General features: G+C 35.0%; 1 protein-coding gene across 2 annotated transcripts in view; it reads left to right on the top strand.

Moving 5' to 3' along the window:
• LOC135841264 (nephrin-like) overlaps positions 1-21,251 on the top strand; it is a 1,354,679-nt gene that overhangs the window by 1,277,813 nt on the left and 55,615 nt on the right. For both annotated transcript variants that reach the window (XM_065358143.1, XM_065358145.1), the window contains one exon: positions 18,261-18,402. In XM_065358143.1, the coding sequence (XP_065214215.1) occupies positions 18,261-18,402 (142 nt within the window). The remainder of the gene's footprint in view (positions 1-18,260; positions 18,403-21,251) is intronic.

Here is a 21,251-nt window from a genome sequence, read left to right as displayed (position 1 = left end):
TACTTTCAAATTACTAGTTCCTTCAAGTATCTGAGAAACATTCAATGACCATCCACTTTTTAGTTATACAGACATTCTCATACGCAAAATTATCCCACTGGTGACCTACGTCGCTAACTCTGTTGATTTTAAACTGTGAACAAATGCATCTGCACATGCATCAGGAAATGTGTGTGTGTATTTTGTTGTTAGTAGGCGGATTAGTGGTAGTACTGGAGGTGTTTACTGTTTATAGGTACATGCATCAATTCCTGAGACACAAGAAAATGCATTTGTTCACAGTTTGAAATCAACAGAGTTGACGACATAACCAGTTGGAGAATTTTGCATATGAGTAACTGTCTATATAAATAACTAGAAGGTTGATATTGATGACGTTTCTACCTAGCAGTAAAACAAGAAGATGTTTGTCTTTCATCACTTGACTATTGACTATGGTGCGGTATAAAAGTAGTAGTTGCAACAGAGAATTAAAATAAAGAAAAAACTTACTTACAAGTTGGCTAACACTAATTATTTGAACTTTAATGTTTGAATCTATTCTTCATGGTGTACCCAATTCCAGGCAATGTGAAGCACCATTGGTGCCCCGTTTGGCCAAATTGGGCTAGTAGGTTAACATACAATGTGTTACTGTTGCCTGCTTCACGATACAGTTGACCCAGTATTGTACTGAGCGCTCCATTTTCTTCTATACAGTTGAAAAGACTCCATTCATCAGATACATGATACATCTATTCCATTATGGTTTAATGGAATGCTGTTGTCCTGTACAGAATAATCTGTGCTTGAAAATGTTTGTTTGTCTAATGCATCAAATAGCATTTAGATGAATCAATATAATCTTTGGCCAGATCACACTTATTACCTAGCTTCTTGACTTGTAATCTGCAGTTCAAACACATGATCTGCCTTGTTATAAGTATCTGAGAAATAAAATCCTGCTGCAGCCATCTCTTCTACAGTTGTAAATGATTTAGAGCGTCATTTGGTGGGAAATGTTTTTAAACGACTCCGTTTGTCAGATACTTACATCTATGTAATCTGTTATGGTTTAATGGATGGCTGTTGGTCCTATACAGAAAAATCTGTGCTTGGAAATGTTTATTTGTCTGGTACATTAAATAGCATTTAGATGAATCAATAATGATCTTTGGCTGGATCGCACTTATTTTCTAGCTTCTTAACTTGTAATCCACATTTCAAATTTATGATCTAGTTTGTTATACTTATAGGAGAAATAAAATCCCGCTGCAGCCATCTCTTCTACAGTGTTGTAAAAAATTTAGAGCGCCACTTGGTAGGAAATGTTTTCAAACAACTCCGTTCATTGGGTAGATGTAATCTTTTTAATGGTTTGATGGAATGCTGTTGTCCTGTACCTACAGAAAAATCTGTGCTTGAAAACTTTGTTGCCTAATTTTCTCAGTAAAGTAAAGTACCTACTAAATACTTCTCCACTATATTATGATTTAATTTGAATAGAACTGGTGAAGCATGGATTATACATATACATATACTCCATAGAGTACTAAATTTCATTGTTGCTGACAAATCTTTAAAATATGTTATCAAGATATTCTCCAATATCACTTCTCTCCCAATACCTTGGCAAGTTTTCCATGCAAGGAATGAATTGTACGCATTTCTGTATCTGTTCTCAGATTTATTAGGTACCTAGATAATTCCTGTGGAACTTTGTCACCTGGATTACAAATTTCCAATGATGTGCAGGTGTTTTGATGCTCATTGCTGGATTTGGATTTCTTCATTACACCAATATATGAACAACTCATAGTAATAAAGCACAAATAATACTAATACTTATTCCACAATTGAATATTACTAGTAAAACAAACACAAACAGTAACTATTGGCACAATTCAGTGGCAGAACGAAGGGGAGAAAACTGGGACAATTCCTCCCCCCTCCCTAACTGAGATTATTTTCGTTCTCAACTCTGAATAGACCTAAGCTAGCTATAAGAAAAAATCAAGTATCCACCAAAAGTACCTATACAGTATACACTGCATCAAAATTTCAAAAGCCAACTGAATTTTGTGTGCCGCAACAATTCTCTAGCTCAACTGATTACTTTTTGTCTGTTGGACTGCAGACTAAGGCTGTTGTTATCAATTCATCGTGGAAATTTTCATTTCAACAGTCTGAAAAAATCAGATTTTTGAACAATTCGATGTCATCAAAACTTTGAGCTTTAATTATTACAGCCTCGGATAAAAAATGATAATTAAAAAATAATGTTAGTTTGAATGGTGACATTATCATAACATTGGTAACTTCAGCGATAGCGTAATCAATTATCATGGAAAATTTATTCCAGTAATCAGAATAATAGATGAACAAACCGTGCATTCAAATACTGATGGAATCAAAATGCAGAAATAATACATTACCATAGAAATTTTCATTCCAATACTATAATATATCGGTGACCAGTTTTGGGAATTCTGAACATCTACATATTGTTTTGCTTGATGTTTTCAAAGAACACAATTACCAAGTAAAGCATTTTCTGGTGTATTTGAGCAATGGTCAAATCAACGACATACACTCGTTACACAATAATCTCAGTTCTGAGTTCATCTTGATTATCCTAAATTCATTTTTATACTTTAGTGCAGGCAAGTTTTACGCATAAAATTGTTCAAAGTATGAGAAAAATGGCATCAATGCGAAATTTGGGATATTTGTTAAGATAGGCAAATCCCCTCGTAAATTTAGTTTTTTGAGAATTTTTCAGAAATAAATTGTAGAAATTATCCATGTTTGGAGTCTTTGGATCGAAAATTTGAGGAGCTTTCCAGCGACACATGACAAAACTCGATTTCTCCAAAATTGTTCCTCAAATTAATTTGAGTAGATTCTTCAAAAAATGATGTAAACAAATTTTTAAAATCAAATTAGTGATGTTTGAGCTCGTTGGGCGTGGTATTTCAACGTCATTGCAATTGTAAAAGGTAGGTTAATAATTCTCTTGTGGGACCCTCTCCTCAAATTTGAGGAAAACACTCAATATCTCTGAGTTACTTGGAAAAGTACTCGTGGTTGATCTTTTTGAATACTGAATTACAATTAACGCCGCGTCGTTGCGATGATTCGAGCTGAAAAATTTTCAAATGGGACCCTCTCCTCAAATTTGAAAATTTCCAAAATTTTTGTTTTTTTTTCTCAAATATGATAAGAGGGTCCCATATGAGAATTATTCACCCAACTTGTATAATTACAATGGTGTTGGAATTTCACGTCTAACGGGACTAGATACGACTAATTTATTTAAAAAAATTTTTTAGGTACTTCATTTTTTGAGAAATTTACTCAAATTTAAGGGGAAATTTGAAAGAAATCTGATTTTTGCCACGCATCGTTGGAAAGCTCTTCAAATTTGCGATCTAAAGAGCCCAAAAATGTATACTTTCTACCTCTAGATTCTAAAAAAACCTCAAAAAACTGAATTTATGAGAGGATTTTCCCCCCATGGGAGCTGAGTGGCTCACCTAGAGTTGGAAAAAATTAATATGATACGTATTAAACTTTTCTCAACAAGTATTCCAAATTTCGCATTGATTCCAATTTTTTTCATACCTACTTTTGCATTATTCGCCTGCACTGCTCACAAAACCACTCAACTTGTCGCCAAATTTCCAGAACATAACACGACAAGAAACACACATTCTCCAAACTACATACCATAATCTTATCACGACAAAGAACAGGAAAAAAATACCCAACACGGAAGTAATCGAATACCCCGGATACATATCAACAGCCCTTCTTATAATAATTGGCTTACAGCTTCCTCGTCATCTCCCCCATAATACAGTATTACAACAAGCGCGAGACGAATTTAAAATATGTAAATGGCTGTATGATAGTTGAAAAGCGTATAGTTAGTTCGCCATACAAGCTACGAGAATATGAAATTAAAAATGACGACCGAGATCTGAAAGCGTAAAGAATGAATTAGCGATTCGGTGAAACGTTGTTTCGATACCGAAGGGGTAACGTTTTGTATTCGCGTACCGGAAAATGAGTTTTCTTTTGGATGTTTCGAAATGTTTTCGGAGGAAATTTCGCGCTACAAAAGCTCCTCTACACGTTGCTCCTTCCACTCTTTCACAACATCTGCGGAAATCTCGCGAGCTCAAACGTTCCAGTTTCGGATTTAACGCAGAAAATACATTGTAATTGAACTTTTTTCTTCCCCGGTTACTTCTCCTTTGAATTTTACCAGGCATCAGGGAGAACATCTACCTATACAAGTGATCAGAATTATTCTTCTTTTAATTTACACAGCACCAGGAGTCGAATTATACTAACTCGCCTCGTATTAAAGTAGATAACCGAAAAAACCACCCCTTTAGAATAAAAACGTAACACTATTTGAAGTAATTCTAGCGGAAATGTCGTCACAGGGTTAAACTATTTCCATCTCTCCTCCTCTCCCCATATTTAGCCCAATTTTCCATTTCTTTCAGTAACACACGCACACATCTTACGCCCCGACCAATATTCAAAACATTACCGCTTTGTAAAAAAAAAAAAAGAGGAAACTTTTTTCCTCAAAATTAGTTCAACCAGAATAACAGATTTTCGTGATTCAATTCCGCCGCCAATTCCCAGTTTCATTCTCGACTCATATCGAATATTGCCTTCCCTTCGACTCACCTCCCTTGCGGCCATTTCTTCACCGCTGCCTTATTTTTTTTCATTTATATTTTCGACGCGTTTCGTTAAAATACGTTCTGTACTCGAAACAGGTAAACGCGAAAAGAAATTGTTTGACGTATATTTTTGCTTCACAGTTCCCACTCCTCTCTCGTCTCTGTTTCACCAATCCGATCGTAAGTCATTTGGCAATTGCTTCGCTATTTTTCATTTTCATTGAGCATAAGCCGAGCAAGTCGAGCGGCCGGATTGATGACGTGCCTCGATGTGTCAATCAGTACTTAAGATTTTCCTTGTTAGTTTCATCCGCTATGTCATATCTTTCTCGCCTCTCTCTCTTTTTTCCCCTTTTTTCATCCACTTTATATTCTCACGTTTGTTAACCAAAGTGCCAGCACTGCTACTATTCTCATCTTCGGGCTACCCCTCCCCCCTCCTCTTCCCCTCCCTTCGTCTCCCAAGACTTTCCCATCGTACTCGTATCGAAATATTAAATTGATTTGCGCCGATATATAGGTACCTAAACTTCTTATACGAGGCCTCAATACATAGAATGATAACGATCGCGACTCCTCCTGGCGCAGAACTCTCCTTTCATAAAAATACCTCATCTTCGCGAAGCTTTTAATAATTTGCGGTGTTTGAAGCGTAGGTACCTACCTGCCTTCTACGGTGTGCTTTCGTACGCGTATTTTGCACGTCACTTGACAACTTTCAAAAGTATTAACTTTCGTTATACATACCAGCGAGCCTGAAATTCGCGCCATGCTAAAACGAGACGTTGATAAGTCATTTTCTTCTCTCGCTCTCACTCTTCGGTTCGGCTCGGCTCAGCTTCTCATCTCTTCCTGTATATGCCTCATCTCGTCGAGGCTGGTTTGTTGTATTATCTCACGCGCGGTAATTCCATTATAACCATTCGTTGTATTTCATATTATTCGCGCGACGACGTCGATCTTTCGTCGAGCCGCACGTTCGTTGACGTCATCGTCATCGTAGCGATAAAACTTTACAGCACGAGCCCGAATAACACGCATCAAAGTAGTTGAAAAGTGAAATACAGGCGCGTTAATTACCTCAATTTGAGCGAAAATTATCGCCCAAACACCCTCGTAATATCGGATGATTTGTTTAATTACAGCTCTCTCTCTTTCGGGTGTCTTGTGGAGTAGAATGGCAGGTTGGTTGGGTGATTTGTTCGCTTTCGTTACTCCTACGTATTCTTAAAGGTTTCTTTGAAAGTTTAAATGAGGGGGGGGAGAATTAACATGGATCTAGATGGTGTCTTTAATTTTTGGTAGCATGTTTGGCGAAATTCATCGAGATGAGTTTTAAGTTTGTGCTGTCGAAGTTGATTTTTCGTTTTTTTGCGAATTTTTGAAAATGATTGAAAAGGGCCATTGATATACTATATATTTTTTTCCAAAATAGTTGAAAGTTGATATTAAAATCAGAAGATCGGTTTCCCTGCTGAAATCGAGCGTCCTTTCTCATGCTGAGATTTTTTTTACATTTTTACAGTTGGCCCCTCGATTTATCATTTTGTCAAGGTTTACAGTAAATTTCTGCAAAAATGATAAATTTTGGATTTTTTTTGAAAAATTTGTGAAAATTACACTGACATTTTTTCGCGCTCAATTGAAAGGAAATGTATTTTTTATGGGCTATCTTTCCCAACTGTTTTCATTGATTGAAATTTTGATTTTGAATGTTCATAGAAACGTTTTTGGATTTTTTTTAAAAAAAGCGACAACATTCAAAGTCTGATTTTTTCTGGAAACGAAAATTTTTAGCATGAAAAATCGTTAACAAAATCACATACAAATAGATAGCATGATTTTCAATCTTTTAAATTTTAGTGAATAGTTCAGGACGAGTTCATTCAGACAAAATTTGACGATACATAGCAAAAAATTTAGGTCAAATTTACTCGTATTATCAGAAGAAAAAAGTTACTTACTACATAAATCTAAAAACCATGCAAAATAACCAACTGGGCCAAAGAGGAAAAATCGAAAATTTTAGATGTTGGAAAGCTGAAATTTGGTATGTCCCCCTCCCTCCTACCTCTTATCTATCTTAAATCAAGTGCATTTATATATATGCAATTTTGAAGCCCCTTTGAGCAGTTCTTTTGAGCCTCCTTGCATTTTTTTGGAAACCACTGCAGTGTTTACAAATTGAATTGAAAATCTTTAAATAGGTAGTGTATATTATCGGTCAAGTTATGTCAATGTTCACTTGGCCAGATCATTGTAACATAAAGTGTTTCAAGATGCTCCAGAACGGCTTGAAACTATCTCCAGTCGACATAACAGGTAGAAAAAAATGTATATATCGAATTCCAACTTTCTCCTTACGAGAGAGATATCCAAATCGTCGGAAAAATTTGCAGATTGAAGAAATCTGGTTGGAGATGGAATAAAAAAATCTAATCGTCAAAATATCAGGTGTTATAAGTTCATCCTTAGAGCATTGATAAAATTGTAAATATCCAATTTGAGCCAGAGAAGGCAGAAAAAAATCGATATTTCATTAAGATGAGCGTGAGCTGGAAGGCTAAGATTTGGTGTGTGTCCTGTTATTGACCCCCCCCCCTCCTCCCTCAAACATCGGTTGAAAACAGTTTTCAGATGCTTTGAGAACGTTTGAAACTTAGAGATAGATTTTTGAAATTCAAAATTTTCATGAAATTTTGCACAATGAAATTGTAAATTGTAAAATTCGTTCTACGCATGTCCTATTCTCGACTATGTCAGGTATACCTATAGGCTCAACGTGATTTTAAACCGTTGATGAAGCTTCCAGCCACATTTTGGGTATACTGAATTTTATTTTTTCAACTTGACTATGTAAAATTTTATGAAATTTCGTTGCACAAAAAACTGCAGAGGAGGTTTAAAAACTACTCAAAATTTTTCAAAACCATTTCCAATCGATTTTGTGAATTAAAAATAGGATGCATATCGAATTTCACTTTTCTAGCTTTATTGGGTAAAATTTGGTAAGAATCCGAGAAGCATACTTTTTTTAATGATATTTACAACTAAGTATAAACTTTTCATGGAGAGATTCGCAGAACTATGGGAGAACAGAACCTCAGAATTTCGGTTAAAAAGGTAAAAAAAAAAAATGTCCAACATCGAGTAACATATCCTTTCATAGGTTTTCGAGGGCGCTGAATAATATAAACTCAAATTTTTGATTTTGCCTCCCCCGCGCCTCTATTGACCTCACAAATTGACTGAAAATTGAAAAACTCGAGTGAAAAGTGGTTTATTAATTAGTGTTTCAGAGGTGCTGAATTTCAATCATGGATATATAGATAAAGATATGTTTTGTTTTGTGTTTCTATTTTATAACAAAGACTTCTTTTCATGGAGTTTTTCCAAGTTTTATCTTTTTTATCGTTTTAATGTATCAAAATGTGAATAAGTGGGCAGTAGGTACAATTTTATTCCAATTCGGCGTTAGTTAATGAAAATAAATGTTTACTTACTTTTGTACAAGAGTGCAAGTCTGACAAAGTCTATCGTTCTCGGGAATCTCCTCTTTGATCAAAATTTGATCAAATCGACTTGGAAATGCTTTCGAATTGTTTTGAGTAGGTACCTAGTTTTAGAGCCTTGAGCAGATTGCTGAACGTTGAAATTTCCACATAAGTTCACGTAATGAAGTTTAAAAGTTTAAATTCACTTTGCACCCCAATTATAATATTCTGAGTCGATTGTAGGTGGTTTTAAGCTATTCTGGAGCCTCCAGCTATGTTTTGGAAGTTCCAGATTTTCTAACAATGCCATGAAAACCGTCCAAATTCACTTCAGCTCATAGGTATAAACGCGATTGATGCTCGTTAGTGACTAAATTCACCAATTGCAAACTAATTTTCCAAATTATGCGTTTTTGAACTGGCAGAAACCAATTCAGGAAAAACTGTGTACGTAATTGGTCAAGGAGGTCGCTAATAAGAAACATTCGGGTTTATATGGCTCGAAATTGATTTGGACAAATTTTAGATTTTTTTCAAAAATCTGGATTTTCCCAAATTTGGCTGAAGGCTACAAAAACGGCTTGAAACCACTTTCATTTTACTCAAAATTCTGAAATCAGCGTATAGGTAACGCGAATAATTCAACTTTCCAACTTCATTGGGTAAAATTTTATAAAAATTTCAGCTTCCAAAAATCTGTTGGATGCTCTAGAACTGCTCAAAACAGTTCGAAACAGTTTTCCATCGATTCGAAGAGGGAGGGAGGGGTCAGAAATAGGGTAACTACCAAATTTTAGCGTTCCGTTCTCAGTCGATTTGGTAAGATTTTTATTTTTCCCTGAAATACGCCGACTCAAACGTAAAAAACCTTTAGATTTAACTAATTAATTGACACATATGTAGATAACCCCAATACCTAGGTTAGAAACATATTAAATGATTACCGTGACACGGGGTAGTTTCGGCCACTTTTCGGGGTTTTTTCTCCACAGACCCTGCAATTTTGGGGAAGGGGGGCTGAAAATTCAAACTTAAGATACTTCTAACACCTATTAATGAATGACGTTGTTACATTTTACTCACCTCAATTACTCTGCTCCTGACATTCATTTGAATAGTGGCCGGAATTACCCCTCAAAACGGGGGAATTCCGGCCACCTTACTGTTTTTTCGAATAATTGAAAAAATGATACCACCATCTTACTGGAAATTTAATTTCCAACAAAAAGGTATCATCACTTTTTGCCTATCTTCAATCCCATGGACGCTATTGTCGCTATTCAAAGAATTCTTGACTTCATTTTTTTTTTAGGAAAATTTTTTCATTTTTTCTTGAAATTGATATTTCTCCTCCAGTTTTGAAGATACCAAAAATATGCCAAGAACCTTTTTTGTAGGAAATTAAATTTCCTACAAAATGGTTTTTACACATTTTCGATATCTTCAAAATTGAAAGAGCTGAGAAGAAAAAAAGGAAAAAAATGTACAAAATCTTACTATGACTTTTTTATAAAGAATAGCCGTAAAAATCGCAAAAGTCAATTAATCGGGATGTTTTTTTCGCTAAAAGTTACTAGAATATTGGGCGTTCAACTGTACCTCCTTCATTTATTCCAAAACTTTTTTCAAAATATATTCCCAAACAAAGTTATTTCCATTATCTAAATTATCAAAATATGAACATCAAAACATCATGATCCATAGAACGTATAAATAAAATAGATTTGGTTATCATAGCACATAGATATACTATTTAAGATCTCCTCTTTCGATTGCAACCTGTGGCAAGTTCGTAACACCAACAGTAGGAGCTCTAGTGCAAGAATTAGTTGGAAAAACAGGAATGGCCGGAATTACCCCGGGTGTCCGAAATTACCCCAGATGACGGTACCAAAAAAAAAAAAATTTCCCATTTTTGGCTCAAATTTCATTTTCAAAAAGTTCCAAAAATCGATAATTACACTTCAAAAAATGAAATTTTGGCCTGTGATGTATTTTTTCATGCTCTTTTGAAGCGATGATAGCTTTCAAGCAGCTGTATTGCTGCCATAACGTATTAGGACAGTAGGTAAGTACTTCGGTTGTGAATGTTGTATGAAGTAAATAAGAAGAATCATCTTCACTTACATAAATTGTGTAGTTCGAACACCTAAACATCATTTTTTAAATTTTTCGTAAGCTTTCTTATAGATTTTATTCGATGCTTTTGGTAACAATTCCTGGTAAACTTTTTTAGCCGCAGTCTTCATTTTCGGCGGTGTTTGATTTTCATACACCACCAGTTCATTGTCTTCATTGTTTTCCATGCCTATTTTTTTAATCCGATAATTCATATAATTTCAAAAAAATTCGCACATTTACTAAATTAATATTAAATCACAATCACATTCACAATTTATTTACCGCAAATTGTACGAGCCGCGGTTGGTTAATAAAAGTAAATTGTTACTTACTTTTTTAGATACGAGGTACTCGTGTAAGAGTGCAATAGTCTAATATACAGTTGGTTTATTATCGTGGGATCTCTTTCACACTCAAATTTTGGTCAAATCGATTTGGGAATGTTTAAATGTTTTCTAATTGTTTTGATTAGGTAGTTTTAGAGCCTTGAGCAGATTTTTGAACGTTGAAATTTCCACATTATTTCACCTAATGAAGTTGAAACGTTGAAATTCACTTTGTACCCCAACTTTAATATTCTGAGTTGATCGTAAGTGGTTTAAAGCTGTTCTGGAGCCTTCAGCTATGTTTTGAAAGTTCCAGATTTTCGAAAAGTGCCATGAAAATTGGTTTCTACCATGGTAGAAACCGGTCAAGTAGATCACAAATAAGAAACGTTCGGGTTTATATGGCCTGAAATTAAATTAGGCGGATTTTAGAATTTTTTTCAAAAATTTTGATTTTCCCAAATTTGGCTGGAGGCTTCAAAAACAGCTTGAAACCACTTTCAGTGTACTCAAAATTCTGAAATTAAAGTATAATGGTATTTTATCCTACTAGTAAAATAAAGTGATTTTTGACGATTTTTGAGGTATATTTCCCGAGCAGAGCGAGGGAAGTAATTAAAAGTCGTCGAAAATCACTTCATTTCACTAGTTGAATAACATATTTTATCCAAACGTGGAAATAAAAAGCGCATGTTTTATTCTACTAGTAGGATAAAGTAAATTTTTGCTTTCCAGCTTCATTGGAAAAAATTTTGTGAAAATTTCACTTTCCAAAAGTCTACTGGATGCTCTAGAACCGCTGAAATCGGTTCGAAACCATTTTCAATCGATTCGAGGAGGGGGTGGGTCAGAAATAGAGTTCACACCAAATTTTAGCATTCCCGGTCGATTTGGTATAAGTCTAGTTCAAACATAAATTCAAGTTCTTTTTTTTTTGAAAGAACTAGGAAAGGACATTAATATGCTTACTGTAGACATTTTTTTATTACGGTTTTCGAAGATGAAGCACCTGATTGACCAACGTTTATTCTAGAGATCAAATTTGAAAATTAAATTTTTAATATCTTATTTTCAAAAATGATGACGGGTTCAATCCCTTGAATCCTCAAAAAAAGGATTTTTTATAAAAGCCTGATAACTGATAAGGGAAGCATCCCCACTGGAAAAATTTTTTTGAAGCTGAAAGTGCTAAATCGTAACATTATGCCAAAGTTACTTCACCTACCAAAATTTCACTTGCCAAAGTACATGTTTTGATTTTTGGTAAATTTTTTAAAATCAAATTTTCAGTTAAAAATGAGAATAAATAAAAATTTTAACATCAAATTGACCCGAATAGCTGAAATTTGGTATAATATGTGCTCAACTTTTTATTAAATTATGGCATACCTATTGCTGTAAAATCTCATCTTTAATAAGGAAAGATTTCAATCATGGATAGATATGTTTTTTTTTGTTTTTAAACAAAGACTTCTTTCAAGTTTTTAACTGAGAATTTGAGCAATTCATGGAGTTTTTCCAAGTTTTATCTTTTTTGTCGTTTTAATGTATCAAGATGTAAATACGTAGGTAGTACTTAGGTACCTACCATTTTATTCCAATTCGGCGTTGGTTAATAAAAATAAATGTTTACTTACTTTTGTACAAGAGTGCAAGTCTGACAAAGTCGAGATCAATGTCGGAAATCTGCTCTAACCTCAAAATTTGGTCAAATCGACTTGAAAATGCTTTCGAATTGTTTTGAGTACCTATATGTAGTTTTAGAGCCTTGAACAGATTTTTGAACGTTGAAATTTCCACATACCTAATTACTTCACCTAATGAAGTTGAAAAGTTGAAATTCACTTTATACCCCAATTTCAATATCCCGAGTCAATTGTAAGTGGTTTCAAGCTATTCTGGAGCCTCCAGCTATGTTTTGGAAGTTCCAGATTTTCTAAAAGTGCCATGAAAACCGTCCAAATTCTGAATTAGTTTGTGAATTTTAGCGTTCCAACTTCATTGGGTAAAATTTTGTGAAAATTCAAACTCCAAACATTCGTTTAGAAACAGTTTTCAATCGCTTCGAAGAGGGGGTGGTTCAGAAATAGGGCACATACCAAATTTTAGCATTCTCGGTCAGTTTGTGGTAAGATGTTGATTTTTTCCATTTTTGGCTCAAATTTGATTTTCAAAAAGTTACCAAAAATCGAAAATTACACTTCGGAACACGAAATTTTGGCCTGTAATATATTTTTTTAGACCTTTCATAAACATTATTGTAAGAGTGGAATAAATCCTGCTGCAATCCAGCTAAAAACGATTACTTACTGCATGAGCCGTTATAAGTGGTCGCGCGTAGCTATTCTTTCGAAATAATTTGTTTTTTTTTTTTCTCGAAAGAACTAGGAAAGGACATCGATACGCTCACTGTAGACATTTTTTCTTACAGTTTTCGAAGATGGCGTAGGTATCTGTTCGACTAAAATTTATTCTAGAGGTCACATTTGAATTTTTCATATCATAATTTTCAAAAATGTTGACGGTTTTAATCCTTTGAATTTCTGAAAAAAAAAAAAAGGCATTTCTTATATAAAAGCCTGGTGATAAGGGGAAACATTTTGAAGCTGAAAATGCTAAATCTTAAGATTATGCAAAATTACTTCACTAGACAAAATTTTACTTGCTGAAGTACGTTTCTTGATTTTTGGTAAAAATTTTTTTAAAATCGAATTTTTAGCCAAAAATGAGAATAAAACAAAATTTTACCATCAAATTGACCCGAATAGCTTAAATTCGGCATATGAAGAGTGATATTCCAAAACTCGCTTTGTCCATTTTCACAACTTTTCATGAGAGAGGAAAAACAGTTTCCCTTTAAACGGGTAAATTGGCTTTTTAGGCGAGTTTAGCACTTTATTTGGGTGGATTTATGATGTAGGAGTGTAGGTAGGTATACACTTCATCCACTAAATACTGCTGAAAAAAATTTCAATAAAAATGGACAAAGCGCGTTTTGGAACATTATTTTTTTTTAAATTTTTAGTGAATTGGCTATTTAGGTGAGTTTAACACCTCATTTTGGTAGGTTGATGATGTAGGAATGTGAGTTAATACTTCATCTACCTGGTACCACTGAAAACCCAACTTTGATAAAAATGGACAAAGCGAGTTTTGGAATATCACTCTTCATATGTATTCTACTTTTTATTAAATTATGGCATATCGCTGTAAAATCCCCTCTTCAATAATGAAAGATTTCAATCATAAATTGGTAGGTATGTTTTTATTTTGTTTTTTGTTTTTTTTTTAACAAGGACTGATGAGAATTGCAAGAAAGTGATTTTTGAGAATTTGAGCGATTCGTAGAGTTTTTTCAAGTTATATCTTTTTAGTCGTTTGAATGTATCAAGCAAGATGTATAAATAGGTACATACTAGGTAGGTACAATTTTATTCAAATTCGGCGTTGGTTAACTGAAATAAGTGTTTACTTACTTTTGTACAAAAGTGCAAGTCTGACAAAGAAATTAACTTCCATACGGTTATTTTCTGGTGTCTCCTCGTAGCTCAAATTTCGGTCAAATCGATTTGCTTTCGAATTGTTTTGAGTACCTATACCCAGTTTTAGAGCCTTGAGCTGATTTTTGAACGTTGAAATTTCCACATGATTTCACTTAATGAAGTTAAAGAGCTGAAATTCACTTTGTACATCAATTTTAATATTCTGAGTCGATTGTAAGAGGTTTCAAGCTATTCTGGAGCCTCCAGCTATGTTTTGGAAGTTCCAGCTTTTCAAGAAGTGCTATGGAAACTATATCTAAATTAACTTCAGCTCTCAGTATAAACGCGATTGGTGCTTTTTAGTGACAAAATTCACCAAACTAATTTTTCAAAATTAGTTTCTGTCGCTTCAGAATTGCTCATTTTTGGAATTTTTAATTTTGAAATCACTGGAAAATTATGCGATTTTGAACCATTAAATACCAATTTTGGAAAAAAACTGTGTGTAACCGGTCAAGTAGGTCATTAATAAGAAACATTCGGGTTTATATGGGCTGAAGTTAAATTGGACTGATTTTAGCATTTTTTTCAAAAATCTGGATTTTCCCAAATTTGGCTGGAAGATCCAAAAATGGCTTGAAACTGTCTTCAGTTTACTCAAAATTCTGAAATTAGGGTACAAACTACAAAGTAAATTTTAGCTTTCCAACTTCATTGGGTAAAATTATGTGAAAATTTCAGCTTCCAAAAATCAGTTGTTGGATGCTCTAGAACTGCTCAAAACGGTTCGAAACTGTTTTCCAATGATTTGTAGTGTAGAGGGGGGGGGGCAGAATTAAGGTTGTTATAGCGAAGGTAGTAATATTCCGGTGAGATAGTACCTACATAGATATCAGCATGATCTATCCCTGAAGTTGGCTAAGAAATATTCCCTAGGCGGTGAATATTTACTCATTGTCCCTGACTAGCTCAGATAGGAGACTTCAGCAATAACCTACTCACTATAAGCACATTGTCCAGTTCTTCATCAAATAAAAACATATATTCATGCTAATCGATATGTTTATTGAATGATATACCGAACGAGTTCTATACAAAATAATAAAGGGGTAATTAAAACTATTATTATGTAATTCAATACGAGTGCACACTCGTATCGAGTAAAGTTTAATCTACACGAAACCACTTGAGTGTTAGATCAAATGATTACGTGCTATCTGTGCTATCCTACTCTAACTAAAACATGGTGAAATTATGTCTTTTGTCTGAGATAAAATAAGTATCTCCTATACAACCACTAATTCTAGGTATATAATTACTCATTTTATCCATCTCAATTAATTATGATTTATCTATAATTAATTACCTTAGACTTACTTGGACACTATGCATTTTTCCTACCTCTTCCGATGCACTAACCAAAACTAGGTGTGTAGGTAGGAACGTCTATCTATAGGCTCAATGTATAGACGAGAAATACTTTTGATGTCCGGAAAATCGAAGTGTATTCAAAAGAACCGTATTTAATAATAATTAATTAAAACGTTCAGAGAAACACTAATTACCACGCTGAAGGTGGGTAAAACATAAAAAGGACAAGCAGGGGAGAACCCCATTTGTTCTCACATATTCATTGTGTCGATATAGTTAACACATCATCGTTTTGACGAGGAACAAGTTACCACGGAGTTACGAGACCAAGTAAAGTTCGTGGCTCGCCAAAGCAACTTTGTGCTTAGAAAATATTCATCAAAAGAATAGATCATTCGGCGGGAACGAATGATCTGATCGTATTATCATACGATAGTAAGGGGGATCCTTCCAGTTATTTAGGGATCCTATGAGCGCACGTATAAGTTTAGAAGAATTTATCACGTTACCCTACTTACAGTATATGGAATAAAGCGCAGACTCTATTATAGAAACATATACAGAAGCTTCTCGTAAGGGGAAATTACGCGAATGATCACCTAGGTGGTGAGGGCAATCCTACTCCTCTCAAGGTACATATCGTCGCTCCCGTGCAGAAACCTCGTAAGTCCAAATTTTTCAAAAAACACTTTTTTGACTTTCCTTATAGGAAAAAACACGAGGAATCGAATGGAAGAAACCTCGTAAGTCTTAAAAAATTAGCTAGTACTCCTACCGGGCAATTCAAAAATATCAAATGAACAAAACCTCGTATGTCCAAACTTTTCAGGATGAAAACCTCGTAAGTCGGAGGACTTACGAGGTTTCTGCCTTGGACTACCATGGACTAACCATGGACATACGAGGTTTTTGATACAAGAAAACCTCTAAAATCTAATTACTTGATGTTGAACTGATGTTGAAGTAATGATATGTTTGAAAATACCATCCAGGTATTGACCTAAAACATAAAATCGAAAAGTTGGTGGAATCATTTATAAAATGAACTTTTTATACAGTTTTTTGTACCTCCTGTAAAATTTTCAAATTTGGACCTACGAGGTTTCTGCACGGGAGCGACGATATCAAATTTCAGCATTCTCGGTCGATTTGGTAAAATTTTTATTTTTACCCTTTTTGCCTCAAATTTTATTTTCAAAAAGTTCCAAAAATCGAAAATTACACTTCAAAACACGAAATTATGGCCTGTGATGTATTTTTTCATGCTCTTTTGATTCAGTTTTATCCTGTTGAAATTTTTTTTTCGGCACTGGGGATGATGCCTCCCTTGTTAATAATTATTCTGATAATTCATACTTAACTCGAAAATATTCGACTGAATATCCAAAAATAATTCTTCACACAACAAATAATAATTAAAGCAATCGATAACCCGCATGAAAATTTCCAGTAAAAAAAAAATCATCAAACAAACCCTTATACTTGTAAAAACTCTAATAAAATCTCTCGTTACATGCAATAAGTTAAAAGTTCATACTAGAATTACACAATCTCTACGAAAAATTTTCGCCACACTATTTAACCCGCAGCTCTAGCTTAACCTCATCGTTCCACCAACATGGAATTTTTTTTTTTTAATATTCCCAGTCGAAATACAGAGGATTTTCATTTCGTCGCGCTAAGGGTTTCTGCGTTTAATATTCGTCTCACACTCGTGGCTTTTTTTTCGGCAGTCAAACTTTTTCTTCAGATGTATTATCCATTTCAAGCAAAAAGAAAATACCAACAAATATATTATCCGGTGTGGAAAAACTCGTGCTAGTGTTATCGCTGATTAGGTCTTGAGAAAAATCCAACCTTTAAAAAAAGTCATTTCCTTTTCGAATCTTTTGACGCGCGATACGGTACGATACAACCAACGCCGAACAGATTTGGACACTGAGAAAGAGAGAAAAAAAACCAAAGGAGATTCGATGCGAAGGTCGTCGGTGTGAAAAAGATACGAAAAATACAACGCTTTTCAATTTTTTTTTCTTCAAATGGTATCTCCGAGGTGATTAGTGAGAATTATCGACGATGATGATAATTTTAGGGTGTTTCTTCTCCACTTTTTTTTTTTTGTGAATGGAGTGAAAAACTTGATGCTCGAAATGGACGTTTTTTTTTTATTCTCGCGAAAGAGAGAAAAAAAAGTTTTATTTATTTTATTTAAGCTTATCATGGTTCGAGAGAACAGATATTTATATAAATCGGATGAGATTGTAGTAAGAATTTATACCTATGGTTCTCGGTTACGTACCTGTCTCGAGTCCTTTTTGCGTGTTTCTTTCAAAACTGAAATGAATTACGACTTGGCGCCGGAGTTGAGTATGCTAAAAAAAGAAGCATCGTACAGAATAGGGTGAGAAAAATGGAGAGGATTTTAAATTGGAAAATTTTCAATATCGGTGCGGCGAGATTTGTTGTTCAAGTTTACCCGAAAAGGTGATATTTTTAATAAAGAAGTTTCCAAAGAGACGGCGATGTGATTCTCGTCCAAACCGAAGCTTTTCACGCCCAGAGCGAGGGGAAGGAGGAAAGAGTGGTAGGAGAACGAGCCAAAATACAGGAGGAGGAAAGGAAGAGGTTATCGGTGAAATTAAAAAGTTGAAAGTTAACGTACTAATTGTCAGTATGACGCGAAGATATATAAGAAAAATTGAAACGTTAGCGCGTATATTTTGTATTTTGCTTTCGCGTCCGCCATTTATATCTAATTTTGTTTTGTATTTTATTACATAACAGGTTGATCCGGATTTCACCGCAACTAGTGTTCTAACGTTTACGCCCGAAGGAACGGATTCCGGTAAAACGTTATCTTGCGAAGCTAGCAACGTATTCGTACCGCAGGAGAAACGTAAAGACTTTTGGACTTTGAAAGTTAATTGTAAGTTAATTCTCATATGTTGCATAAGTATTAATATTTAAGTCTAAGAGTAAGTGTAAGTACAACCTCATCGTACTGTTAGTTTTTGGTGGGTATGTGCGTTTTAATAATAATTGAAAAGAAAATGCGTTATTATTCGACTGGCTGGTATTATCGCGTCCTACGACGTCTTGAAACTTAGCACTATGAGCCTCATCGTCGTGAGTCGTGAGCACCGACCTACTTCCTTAATCGCTTTTATCCTAGATTTTATCTACGGTTAATGTCGCAGAAAACCTCAAAATCTTATAGTTCCTATTGCCAAGACGGAGTGAAGATCGAAGGGGTGTAGTTCGTTTAAGAATTAATATAAAACGAAGCGGGGCGACGCGACGATGATGATGTCTTGATGAGGAAAATGACAACGATGGGTGTAATTTTATCACATGCTAGGAGTATTTAGAGGAATACGGTTTGACTGAATGAGTGACGTGGATTGAGATGAATTTTGAATCCGGTAAAATTCCTACCGTTTTGAAGATTACTTCTGCCTGGTTCAGTTTTCGGTTTCCATGTCCGTTCGATGATATTTTAACCCTACCTACCTACCTACTTAGTCTTTCAACGCTACGCATTTATATGGGGTTCGAGAGTGTTTTTCATGCTGTAGATAGGGTGTATGGGTTTTGTTATTGCCATTTCGGTTGGAACGGTGAGTTTTTTGTGGCTGGATTCGATTCGAAGGTATTTAAATATCCGCAGATTTTGGGTTGAAAATGTGAAACAAACGGGTATTGTTTTTCTCGGTCTTATTTAGTAGGTATTTACTGTTGTTTTTTTCCCCATATTTTTCGTGATGTACAGAAGGAAGGATTCAAACTTGTTTCATTTAAATGATGAAATTATTTTAAAGAAAAAATGAATTTGAAAAACGAATCAATTTCGGTGTGGAAGGGGGTTGGTATATTGTTCGTGAATTAGGGAACTATTTTTGTGAAGGGCGGGGGGGGGGAGCACGGAGGCTTTCAAATTGAAAAATATTTACCTACATCATTGTCACAAATTGACGTTGACCTTGTTTTAGGGCACTGATTGGGTGGAGGGGGGGTCATGAGGGTAAAATCTACGCTTCAATGCTTCTAAATTTTTAAATTGCAATTCTGAACTTTTGTATGTACTTATCGTAGACTCTCCAGGCCACAAAAACAACTCAAATTTGAAAAACTCGCTCTGTTTTTTGTTTTAGGGTCTAATAAACTATCGATTAAGCCCATTTTCAACACAAATACAATCAAAAAGGTCGAAAAAGTTGCCTAGTGCAATTAAAATAGCTGAGAATTGACGAAATATTGCAACATAATTTAAATTTTGAACGCAACATTAAAAATAGTCAAAAAATAGTGAAACAAAACAAAGTTTTATTTGCATGAATTATGCAAGAATTGTTTGAAAAGTCACAAAAACGGTTACATAAAAAAAGCTAAATTTTCATACAAATTGCAAAAGGCTATAGGTGGATAAGTATGGTGAATATGCCCCCGAGAGCTTCAGGGTTGATATTTGCATGGAAGGTTGGTACCCTTGAGCACCTTCCGTCACGAAAGTTTCAGACCCCCAGGACCCCCCGTTTTTGAGAAACCCCCCCTTTTCTAAAATTACAATAAAAATTTTTTTCTCAGCCCCATGTGAACCGATTTTTTTAATTTTTTGGTATGTTGTAAACATCCATAAGAGGCATCCCCACAAAAAATTTCAACCCCCTCCCCTCATAGTTTCCCCTCAAAATGGCGTTTTTTAGTTTTGTTTGCCCGTTTTAGCAATGATCATGATTCGGCACAAAAATGCGAATAGCATTTTTAAATGTGTTTTTGACCCCTACAAAACATATATTTTTTTCAAAAAAAAATTTTTGGTGGGCCGTGGTCAAAACTTGAAAAAACCAACAGAGGGGGTTAAAATTGGATTCTGGTGTAAATCATTGTTTTTGGTAAACAAGGTGTCGTTTCCATATGAATCGAACCTCCCGAACACGAATATGACGCCCAATCTTATGCTACCCTCATCCACACCCCTCCAGCGCCTCTGCCCCCTTCTCAATTTTTACAATATCAAAAGTTGAGCTATTTTCGTAATATTGGTGTCGTTTCCATATGAATCGAACCTCCCGAACACGAATATGACGCCCAATCTTATGCTACCCTCATCCACACCCCTCCAGCGCCTCTGCCCCCTTCTCAATTTTTACAATATCAAAAGTTGAGCTATTTTCGTAATATTGGTGTCGTTTCCATATGAATCGAACCTCCCGAACACGAATATGACGCCCAATCTTATGCTACCCTCATCCACACCCCTCCAGCGCCTCTGCCCCCTTCTCAATTTTTACAATATCAAAAGTTGAGCTATTTTCGTAATATTGGTGTCGTTTCCATATGAATCGAACCTCCCGAACACGAATATGACGCCCAATTTTACGCTACCCTCATCCACACCCCTCCAGTGCCTTAGCCCCCACCTCAATTCCTACTATATTAAATATTGAGCTATTTTCATAATGTTGGTATCGTTTCCATATGAATCGAACCCTCCGAACACGAATAGGAATTCCAATTTTTTGCTACCCTCATCCACGCCCCTCTCCAGTGCGTCTGCCCCAAACTCAATTTTCACTATATTGAAAGTTGAGCTATTTTCATAATGTTGGTGTCGGTTCTATATGAGTCGAACACCCCGAACACGAATATGAATTCCAATTTAGCTCTACTCTCATCCATCGCCTTTCAGGCTACAGCCAGCTCGACAATTTTTATTATTTGAAATGCTAAACCTATTTTCATAATGCTGGGTGTCATTTTGGCACGAATGGAAAC

This window comes from Planococcus citri, chromosome 3 (assembly GCF_950023065.1).
Source record: "Planococcus citri chromosome 3, ihPlaCitr1.1, whole genome shotgun sequence".
Classification (NCBI taxonomy): domain Eukaryota; kingdom Metazoa; phylum Arthropoda; class Insecta; order Hemiptera; family Pseudococcidae; genus Planococcus; species Planococcus citri.
Note: the sequence above shows the minus strand (reverse complement) of the source record. Positions and strands in the feature narration are given on the sequence as shown.